Source organism: Festucalex cinctus, chromosome 11 (assembly GCF_051991245.1).
Source record: "Festucalex cinctus isolate MCC-2025b chromosome 11, RoL_Fcin_1.0, whole genome shotgun sequence".
NCBI classification, from domain to species: Eukaryota; Metazoa; Chordata; class Actinopteri; order Syngnathiformes; family Syngnathidae; genus Festucalex; species Festucalex cinctus.
This window is the reverse complement of record NC_135421.1, coordinates 11,954,236-11,966,267: the sequence shown is the minus strand read 5'-3', so window position 1 is coordinate 11,966,267 and position 12,032 is coordinate 11,954,236. Positions and strand designations below refer to the sequence as shown.

General features: G+C 39.2%; 1 protein-coding gene across 2 annotated transcripts in view; it reads left to right on the top strand.

Annotated features, from left to right (window-relative positions):
- The window catches only part of clybl (citrate lyase beta like), a 68,832-nt gene that overhangs the window by 35,305 nt on the left and 21,495 nt on the right, over positions 1 to 12,032 (top strand). For both annotated transcript variants that reach the window (XM_077537649.1, XM_077537648.1), the window contains exon 2: positions 4,146 to 4,344. In XM_077537649.1, the coding sequence (XP_077393775.1) occupies positions 4,146 to 4,344 (199 nt within the window). The remainder of the gene's footprint in view (positions 1 to 4,145; positions 4,345 to 12,032) is intronic.

The following is a 12,032-nucleotide window of genomic DNA, read 5'->3' as shown; positions in this document are numbered from 1 at the left end:
GCATGACTGTTGTCCTCCTCTGTTTTGGAGTGTGGCCTCTTGTTATCTGCCATCATTCATGTGGTACAATGAATATTACCACCTGAATTAGGCCATTATGTTGCCAGTTGGGAGTCCTGTAGAGTTACAAGAAATGCTTATCATTACATTGTGATAATGAAACAACTGCTGCAGGCTAATTAATTCAACACAAGGGTGACATAAAAAGGAAAAGCAACATAAAATCATAAGTTGTTGGAGCATATTCAACACACTATGGGATATTAATTCTCTCTTAATGTCATTATTCTGGTTCTGTCTACGTGTTGCTGCTGTTTTGCTTTGTTTCCCCTTAACCACTTAACAAGAAGGATGAACTCAATGTTTCCAAAAGATGTACACTAATTTCACCCATATTTCTGCCTGTCCTTACCGCTTTTTCAGTGCCATTTGGCCTGTCTGCTGCCATGGTTGCCGTCACCGTTCTTGCTAATGAGAACCAGCAAACATATATAAACCCACAAACACACACTCACTTCTGATCTCAAACCAGTAAACGCAGCTGCTGTGGCCATGTCCCACCACTTTACAGATGCTTGTATACCCACACAGCCCTGTATTATCATAACCTTTAAAAACCGGAAAAATGACAGGAAGGGAAATACATTGTTAATGTACTCCCATATGGCATGTTAGTGACTGGTTTTAATATCGTCATGCTGTTGTTCTCATGAGCCGCGAGGTTAGCGCGCTTTCTTTTTTGGCCTGTGTTAGGATTGGGTGCCGTGGAGAAGAGCTTGATGAAAAAACAACTGTATAATGTACTAAAATGAATATAGCATATTTTGAGAGACGTGTACAGCTGAGTAACCTGGCAATAGCCAGATTGATAATTGTGATTCACTCAAGGGAGTTCTCCACAATATCAATCTGGTGATTCGCTTGGGAAAGGCGGGACAGTCTGTACAATACTTCGAGTTGATTGGACAATACGGTCTTCTGCATGTCTACCGCCACGGATGAAAATGTTGTATTCGTTTTTGTCGTAGGGGGTAAAAAAAAAAAAGCATGAGCATCATTACCATCTGAAAATGCGCATAGCGCCTCTCGCTGTTCAACATTCAACAAAGAAACACTGAATAATTCTGAAAGAACAGAATCAATTGCCGCGTCCATTCGTCTGTTAGGTTTGTTTGTTTTCTACAGTGTCGGCGCTTCCTGGTTTCGTCACAGCTGCATATCCCTCCCTCAAACACACTGTGGTTGGTCTGAGCCACCAGTGGTTTGAATCAGTGAAACTATTCGGGCTTGGTACAAGATGTATTCTCGGGAGTTTGTAAACTCACAAATAAACCATGAGAATTCAACTTGCAGAGCAAGGTTAACAGTAAGGCTGGGTCTAAAATATCAATATATTGATATCAAATCGATATTCCTTTTCATACCCCAATATCGATTCATAAAACTATGAATCGATACTTTTAATACAGCCCCCTCCCCCCATAAATTAATGTGCCAAATAGGGCTTGACCAATTAATTGGCCGATTATTGGCCTTCAAACATCAGCCAAAACAATCGGCCAATTGAGCTAAATGGCCAATTGTTTTCCCTTTAAAATGTTATTGAAAAAAGCCGGAGTTTCCGACGCTGTGAAAGTACCCTGAATACACCATTTTGCTTGCGTAGCATTAGCAACTAGCAAGTGTGTAGCGTATGTTATTCTATTGTCCCGAAGAGTCCTTTTAGCTGTTTAATGACACCGCAGTCGGAGTTAACTGTAAAACTAAACACACAATGTGAAGAATGACATCCACTGTATATTTAAATACAAAACGGGCTTCGTTTTTAAAACATCGCCAGCCTAGTGCTAACAGGAAGTTGGGAAATGCTAACATGAAGTTAGCATCGACTGGGAGTGTTTTTCCTTCAAATAATGAATCGAATCGGGCCTTTTGAATCGAATCAAATCGATTTTTGAAATCTGAATCGATACCCAGCCCTAGAACAGTTGAGACCTCACTATGACTCCAGTAAACAGCAGCTGTAGATATGACTAGGTAGATTTGCCTCTCTTGAGCTGCCTACCTACAGCAACGATACGCTTATATCCATGCCTTTGATGGGGCTGTCTCCACTCCCAACATGGCCACGTAGGCACATCTGTTTGCTAGAGCTAGTCTGTCAGCGCAAATGCTTTAAAACTGGCAGTTCAAAAACGTTTAAAAACAGTATAAAAAAAAATCTGATAATCTAGACCGGACAGAATGAAAAAAATATTTAATTGTGATATTTATTTATTTATTGCCTGCGATTGGCTGACAACCAGTTCAAGGTGTACCCTGCCTACTGCCCGAAGCCAGCTGGGATAGGCTCCAGCACCCCTTATATCCTTGTGAGGAGTAAGGTGTTGAGAAAATGGATGGATGGATTTATTTATTGCCATATTGTTTAACCCTATTGACATGCATAATAGAGTTTAGAGTGCTGAAACCTAATGAACATCCCGGGACAATCGACAATAGACTGTATATATTTTATTTTATCTATTATTTCTATCCACCCATCCACTCTTTGACATTCCGGTATTTTCTGTTTTGTTTAATTGGATACTGTACTATTTACAGGCCTTATGTTTATGACATGTATGCAAGAATCACCCTAATTCAGTGGGGCTGCTATTACACAAGGCACAAGCAGATTAGAGCCAGAACTGACTGGAGGGCACGTGGAAGCGTTGTTGACGGGATTAAGTGGCTGTTGAAGTGAGTTTATCTCCTCTTTATAAAGCAAAAGGCAAGTGAAGAAGAGAATAATTCTGCCCTTTTTGTAAAACCAGAAAAAGAAAATCCCTTCATCCTCCTTTTGTAGCTATCTCACAAAAGGACACTGACACACAATCCACCAACAATATGATCCTTCTTAGTGAGATTTAGCAGTGACAGATTTCTCACTAAAATGTATCTCTTGCTAAACATTTAGCTCTTAGGTTGGCGGCGCCAAATAGAGCATTTTCGGGGCATCAGTGGGCACAGTGGTCCTCTCCCAACCCAGAGATTGTGGATTTGATCCTATGCCATTGTGACCACGTCAAAGTATACTTCGTTGCTCCTGATGCTGCATCATCAGTAGGTGAATGAATAGTCGAAAGTAAAGCGCTTTGTAAGGTGGCAAAGCGCTCTACAAATGAAGTGTAATTTACCGTTTTAGATAGCGAAGGCACTAATTTAAAACTTTTTTTCTGCATCCGACCCCCCCAGACTGGCCTCGATGCTGTGGTGAACACCACTGCTTACACTGAAATTAATAAATTATTATTATTATTATTATTATTATTATTATTATTATTATTATTATTATTATTTCTGAGCATGCCTCTCAACTCGCCCTTATATATTGCTGGTCTACCTTAATGCATTTCTTCATTGATTCTTTTTCATTCCACCTGACAATGTTGTCCCATCCTGATCTCTGGCCAAACGGTCCTATAAAAACAACAACAACAAAAGACTGTAATATGTCTGTTGGACCGGGAGTTGGTGTCACTTATTAACAGTATAGAAACACTACGTAGCATTGATTTGTATTTCAATTAATAAGGAAAATGAACTGTGTTTCACAGACCATACGCAATTGTTTAAACTACTTGATTTGGCTTTGTTGATGGGGGTTTAAGATCATACAATGTTATACTCATAGCATCTCATTTATGCTGCTTTTATCAAACCTTGCCTTGCCAGCGGTCTGTGCTCCACTCCATGACTCTGCTCCAACCACAACCACCACCTTCGCCAACTCCCCCAGACACTGAGCCGTGTGACTACATTAGCATATGAGTGGCTGAGTGTTTGGGTGAGTTTGTCTTCAACAAAAGAAAACTAAGCCCAGGTCATCGAATAAGTCCCCCCACTTCACTGAGCAGCTGAAGGGCAAATGGGACTTTATAAAAAAAAAAAAAAAAAAAAAAAAATACAGACTTTCACTGTAGTCACCATGTTTACCATTAAAGCTATTTATATTATGAAGATGAATGCAAAAACAACCTTTAATTATTCCATGTCCTCAACCCTGCATTCATACTGTATAAGGTCTTCCAATTTATGCAACAAATATGTGAATTACTGTGTATTTGTGTGCTTATGTTCCGCATATCTGTTGGTGTTGACAGGGAGGGTGTCTGGCTCAGGTTGTGTACCAAGGGCTGGCGTCACCACCATGACACTGCAGGTGCTTTGCTGCCTTATGTACCCCGCAGAGCCGTACTCTATTGCCCTGGCAATGATGAGCGAAAGCTGAGAAAACTGGCCACACTGGATGTTGACTGCGCCGTCCTGGACTGCGAAGATGGCGTTGCCCTCAGCAAAAAGGTAAGCAAATTGTTTCTTAGCTAGTAGGATACACAAAAGCTATTAAGCCGATTTCCACAGTATTGGGAACCTCCTACTTGGGCCTGTTTTAGTCAAAGATCCCACGCAATAGCCACATGAAAGGTGTAGCAAGAGATCTACCTGCCTGTGCATTTTACACAAAAATCAGGGGTGTGGTAATATTGCAACACAATATCCAAAGTAAAAACATCAGCACCCGCATCTGGTGTATTAAAAGCTTGCATTCAATTCCACAAGATGGGTGAAGTATCACTGACTAAACATCATAGGGCAGTCCCAACACAAGTGAAATATCCTGACACAAAATCATCATCCCACCTCTGTTACAGTTCTGATACTATCAATGAATGCGGTCGTTTCATTTAGCAGACCAGAAAGAAAACAGGAAAGGATTGTGATCAAATTTTAGATCTCTGCCATGTTTAAAAAGTTTTTTTTTTTTTTTTTTGTTTTTTTTCCACGAACGGTGGTTTACATTTTTTAAACCTAAAAACACAAAAATAACCAGACAACAAAATTCAAGTGCGTGCAGTTTTGATGTTTCTTAATAGCTGGATACAACATCTACTCGACACATGTGTTTCTTGTTTGAGAAAGAAATGTATTAAAGTAAATGTAAATAAGTAGATGTTTTTAAAAAAAACAAATGTACATATCACTGTCCATTGAAGACACAGAGTTAAATTTTTAACTCCCCCCCAACCCCCCCAAAAAATTGCAACAAAAATGTGTTTGTTGAATGTTTTGGATATTTTTTGTGGAGATACTGTACGTTTTTTGTTTTGTTTTGTTTTGTTTTGTTTTGTTTTTTTAATTAAATGAATATGCTCGTTTCTTTATAGGTAGCATAAGTATTTATAGCCTTGCAAACATTTCACCAAATAAAAACATACAGTATATATTGTATATACTAGGGGTGTGAATTGCCTACTACCTGACGATTCGATTCGTATCACGATTCACAGGTCACGATTCGATTCGATACCAATTAATCCCGATACGAATGGTCACGATTCGATACCGATTAATCCCGATACGAATTTATAAGTCGATTGTTGCGATTTTTTTCCATTCAAATTTAGAAAATACTATCAGTAAATTTGTACATGTACACTGTAAGATTTGTATGAATATATTTATCTAAAACTTGAGGCTTATAACCGTGAGCCACTGTACACAAACAGTTTGCAATCTGTTTCACATTTGAACAGCATTAAAATAAAAATATTAAGGCTTAATGTGCCGTTCATATAACATTCTTCCATGCTCAAGGTGTGAATCCTAAAAAAAAAAAAAAAAAAAAAAATCGATTCTGCCGATTATTGAATCGATTCGAGAATCGCGCGATGTAGTATCGCGATATATCGCCGAATCGATTTTTTTTAACACCCCTAGTATATACAGTATTATGGAATAAAATATACACTATATACTCCATGTGAAAGGGTGGGGCATGGGACAACGAAAAATCAGTTAATTGTTGGTGCAGAATTGGTAAAGGTGCAGATTTATGACATTTTTGTCACTTTTGTTTATATTGAGATGCATTGATCCTAATTGAAAAAAATCAATCATATGCACAAGTTGGGCTTCAGTGATGCGTTTACTTTTGACCTACATCAGAATTTTTCGGCCGACAGGTGCTTTCACACTTAAAGCTAAATAAGATGTTTAAAACAAGCACATTTTTCCCTATTATTGTGGGATAAAGGCAGTGGTGCCCCCCCTCCAAGCCTCCTTTAAAACAAGGTGACCACGTCCCACTGGGCAAGCAGCGGGAAAGCGGCAAATGCAGCAGGTTAAAAGCATTCTCCTCCCGCCCATGCCACCTCCCCATTGGCCCTCCTGAACTGTCCATGAAATTGTGATTGGAAGCGGGATAAAGAGTGGGCCCGGGTACAAAAAAAGAAAAAAAGTGAGCTAACAAAGGTTTTTAAGTCATGATAATAAAGATGATTGATATGGCTGCAGGCCGTTCCTGTAGTTAGACAAAGACAATAAGATGATGGTCCGCGTGACTGACAGCTCAGAGCTGTGACCCCGTGATGATGTCACAGCTTTGGTCCGCAAGAATGCAGACATTCAGGCTTGAGGAGGAATTCCCAGCTTCTGAGTGACTCTGTAAATCCATCCAAAAGAGTGTCCTTTCAACCCACTTCTTTCACATAAATGGCCACAATATTAGGTTCAGCTGGGCAATAAGATGTACAGGTAATGTTACAGCTGTATAAAAAAAAAATTATAAAACAAATCTGCCAATTAGAACAATACCTGTAGGTAATAGTAAGATATACAATCATTTATTATTGTTTTGGTTCTTTCCAGTACTGTTTTGCATCACAGAAAAGCTATTTTTTTAGGGATGGGCGGCTACTCATACCTCGGTATTGGTATCAGGCCGATACCTTTCCTTATTTCAAGATATTGATATTTGTGACAGGTCCTGATACCAGTATCGACCGCGCTCAAATGGCCATTTTATGATCAGGAACTAGAAAATAAAAATTTGCGGAATAGAAAAGTGCATTAATGTCATGCAATTTTAATTAAGGAAAATGCTATATTGGGATATATAAGTCTTTCTTTTAAATTCTGTCTTTTTTTTGTTTGTTTTTAGAAATTTTTTACATCAAAATTACTAGCAGTATCAATACTTGGTATCAGTGATTATTAAAGAGTTGAGTACTCAAACTGATATCTGAAAAAAATTGGTATTGAACATCCCTACTATTTTTAATATTATGATCACCATGTGTAGCCACAATGCTGGAAAAAATAAAAGAAACATGATGTTAAATGCCTGCGAATCTTTTAGCCTTCATTAGTAATTTATATTTATTTCATGCTGCTTTCTGTATATCAAAAAACTAGTCATTCCTTATAAAAATTTATTTCTTTGTTAATATTGTCTGTGATTGTTTTTCTTTATGCCTGACATCCATATTAAAACAATTTTATTGATATATTATTCACATTATTTTTCTGTGTACAAAACCTTACATTTTTTTCTAGTTTATTTTCTTGTAAATGTGCATTTTTAATGTATTCTTTTCATGATCTGTCACCTTCACCTTTAAAACTATGTGAGTGCCCATATTAATTGCTTGCCACTTTGACTCCCAAAATGTCCGCCCTCCATCTTGGCAGTAGCGCCGGCTGCTTAGGAAGCCGGGATAAGAGATGGACCAAAGGGTCAAAGCCACGGAGAGCTTGCTAACTGTCAGCATGGACCCGTAGGGGAGAGAAGGGAGGGAAGATAAGGCTGACTGCTCTAACACTCTTACACATATCATCATATCTGTATGATCAGTGGGGTGGAGGAAAAGGGGGAGTTAAAACCCTGGAGCGGAACTGACGGCTACACCTGTCCTCTGTCCTCATCTTTTCCTCACCATCTTTTTTTTGCCCCCCTCGTGTACTCGTCCCTACACTGCAGGTTCCTCAGGGTTAAGATGGTTCCCTCCTGGTCTCTTCGTTGCCCTATGGTCCACTTTTCCCCTCCCTGGCGTGTGTCTCTCTGTCTCCTTTCCCCACATGGGTCCCTCCACCCTCCGCCCCTTGCCCCCCTCGGTCTTTCCTGCCTTAGAGATTCTCTCCTAATCCTTGGAAATTTGGAACTAATGAACTAACTGCTGAGCCACTGCTACGGAGCTTGCTCCCAAACTATACTGTACTTCACACTCGATTTCCTCTCCAGATGGCATAGTGGCTCGGCAGGCACGGTGGGAGGGAGGGCTAGGCACCTCACTCACTCTCATGAGCCTGCGGAGGCAGACACGCAACCACACACGTGCACATAGACACATTTAGAAGACAAGTACACAAACACTGTTGACCTCAACTACTTGTATCAAGGATACTTTTCCTGTTTCTTTTTTAGCATTGTGTGAATTCCATATGTCACTGAAGGCTTAGTAAGCCTGCCACCAACAGGGTTACAGTAGAAACAGCTTGGCAGTTAACTTATAGATGGTTTGTGTTTACATAATTGAAGGCAAATTTCAATGGCAGTATGTTCTATAACTGTGAAACAGTTATAGAACATACTGGCATATAAGATATCGGTTTCTTCTTTGAAACAGATTAACCCATTTGTCAATTTTGCAAAGTTTATGCAGAAATATATGTAAATAACGATCAGTTTTTGTTTTAAAACATAACCAGATGTGAAGCTGAGAGCTACAATATTTTTTGAGGTTGCCACAAAACCACGATGAGCATAATCAAAACAAAATGCACACCAATTTGTCGATAATTTACTTACTTAAGCATACGTTGGGATGACTGAAAAAGCTAAGTGCCTGTAAGCCAAAGAAGTCAGCATACGAAACAGTAACTACTTCATTTGAAAATTCCTTTATTCCGTAAATGGTTGATTTTTTGATTTTTTTAATTTTATTTTAGTTGTGCGAGGGCCACACAGATATATCCCAGCAGAGGTGGGTAGAGTAGCCAAAAATTCTACTCAGCTTACTGTTACAATACTTATAAGACTCAAGTAAAAGTTTTAGTGGGGAAAAAAAAACCAAAAAAAAAAAACCTGCGTACTGAGTAACTGGTGAGTAACTTTATATGCTTGGAGCAAGAACTAAAAATGCAATATTCAAGTGCAAATTCAGCCATTGTCTCACAATGGTTCCGTTTAAATAAATGAATCGATAAATAAATGAATAAATAAATAAATGAATCGATAAATAAATAAATAAATGTATGGTATAAATATCGACTGGTGTTTAAAAAAAAAAAAAAAAAATGTGATTTTTCAGTAAAACCCCAAAACGGTATGTTTTTTTTTCCCTCTTCCAACCGTTAAAGTGACAGCAGCATGAAAAATCAACTTTTTGGAGCTTTTAGCCATGTTAAAATGCTAATTCCTCACCAAAAACATCACCTAAGTGGTGTTTTCCTCCATTCAACCCTCTATGAGAAATTCTACTGTAGGTCATTCTGCTCTTCAAGCACCAGCCCCTCTCAATCTGAGAAAACGAGCGGGTGCTCACTCTGTGACCTCATCAGTTGCGGACCCACCCCCGCACTGCCTATACGGACTAAACACACGCCCACTTTCTCTGAGATCTCCATGCTTGCAGGATAGTGACAGAAGTAGCCTTTGTCAGTAAACATTGTCCAAATAAATTCTAAGCAATCAATTATCCTTCACATTTGCAATGCCAGTTGGCAGTCTTAAATTCCCAGTTCTGTGGCTGACACTTTGTAAATACCAGTACAATTTCTGTGCTGTTTAACCAAACTGAACGAATTGTGTCGTGGTTAGCGCTCTCACCCTGTAAGCAGAAGGTCTTGGGTTTGCCGTCCCACTCAGTGTTTTTTTTTCCTCCTCTTTCTTCTTGCCTCTCCTCCCCTCATCCGCCATTACGATTTTACGGAAAGGACCCATTTTGTTTCAAATGTTTATTGAAGAATTGAGCATCCATCCAATTTCCACATTTAAATATGTGATTCAGAGGAGTGCTCGAATGCAGCGCTCCAGAGTTTTGTGGGCAATGCACGCAGCAACACCAGCAAAATGCCTAATATTTCATAAAAATTACGCCATGGTGTCAAAGGTAGGATTTAATCATGATATGCCTATCGTTAAATGTAGAAGGGCTTATAATACCTTTAACATGCATCATCAAAGTGACCAAGCCATTTTCAACACTTTAGATTGGTCAGTAATTTGTAAACATAACACCCACACGTGTGGACTGACCAATAGTTTAGCTTTTTGAAAAAATATAAAATTTAACAAATTGTGATTTATGAGGGTTTCAACCTGACGCCAGCATTCTGGGAAAAAATATTTTTTGCAATCTTCATCTGAGATTCATGAGAGGACTTCTGCTAAATACAATTAAAAACAATTGACACAATTTCAATATGGTGCTCTTTGGAACTTTAAATCGGGGGATAAAAGTGTATCAAACTGTACAGCCTTGTGGTCACGGGGCTGAACAATGTCACTGATGCATATGAATCAGCAAAGTGATGGTTTTCCTTCCGCTGGTCTTCCTATGAACCAGTGAAGCAGAGAAAGACCTGTCTCGTTGTGGTGCGAGCAGCTGAGCGGAGATTAGATGTTCAGTGCATGACATTATTACGCGCTATTACCTTTTTGCTGTTGGCAGTGCAGTCATGATATGAGCTATGGCCTATGCATGAACTGGTGTCCGACACCAGAGATTTTCAATTTTACATAAATTATGCAGCCAACTGTCAACTGCTACATGACCTCAGTTGAGTGCTTGGTGCGGTTATTCCGGAGGACACTGAAAGATCTGCTTTGCCTTGAAGTGGTCTCGAATGACTAAACTCTTGACAAGCTCTTGGGAAATATTGATTTAGTCTCTTGGCCCATGAATACTGAATATTTCGTATTTAGTGTTTTAAGTGTGTGGCTTTGTTTGCCTCCAGGTTTAAACGTATGATTGACACCAAAAAGGCCCAACACAGCTAGCTCTGTAGAAGTCTGATAACGATGCTGTTCATCAAGTCAGCTGTGTTGGTGGAGGGAAACATGGTAGACAGGCAGGACAGTGGCTCTTGAGGACGAGGTTTCCCTACCCCTGCTTTAGTGTGTGAGTAGTCTGCCACATTTAAAGGGAATGAAAAGAGCCACTTTGATTGGCTAAGACTGAAGTCAGATGTTACAACTCCCACAGTGGCGCAACCCTCCCTGTCATCAACTGCCATACTCCTCTAATTTGTAAAATTGCCAACATCAGGTCGAACTAGCCTCTGCGCAGTTAGGCCGCGTGCCACGCAGGGTCGTTGAACTCTTACTGAATTACTGCAAAGCTGTGTTTATTTATGCAACTACAGATGAGAGAATGAGACTATTACGAAGGAGGTCTTTGTTTGTTGAAACTCCATTGTCAAATATTAAACAATGTTATTTGTATATTATAATTTCACCTCAGGGAAATAAGTTTGAAAGTACCGGTAAAAACAGCTCCCTGGAACATTAAACCTGGACATTGTCTAATAAAATGCTTATTCTAAGCAACATTATGTAAAATGCCACATCAAAATATGTATGATTGTAGGAGTACCTGCACATATAGTATTCTTGATGAAAGTGATGATGTAACAGAACCCAATAAGCAGGGAATTACAGCATTTGAACCAAAAGCTGAAATCTAAAGCAGCATGTCGGCATAATGAATTGGAAAGTGTCTTCTTGACTCTGGGTCTCAATTCCATTTGATAATCCAGGGGTTTGGATGTCAATAAGTCCAACAAAAGAGTGAACATGTGGCTGTTTTCAAAGAACTTCTGATTATGCAAGGTGGGTTGCATGTATTATTGTATATTGGTTTTGAGGGTGAGCAAATACAGTAGACAGAAGCAAAATGAGGAGCAAAATGGTTTTCAAAATCAAATGGCCTTGAGAGTATTCCTGTCAAAACCACAAATGGATGTACCAAGAATAAATGTGTTTTCAACATTTGATGCCCATTCAAAACCAGTCGAAGTGAGCAAATGATCTATAATGAACCTGTGATCTAGTTGATCAGATAATTGCTTGTTTGGAAATGAGCGCACCTGCCTTACAGGGAGAACAGCTTGCATGACAGAACCTGCAGGTGCAGTGTTAAGGTGCTCGGGTCATGAAGCATGAATACATTATTGGCATATTGAAATAGTAACAAACTAATTGAGCAAAA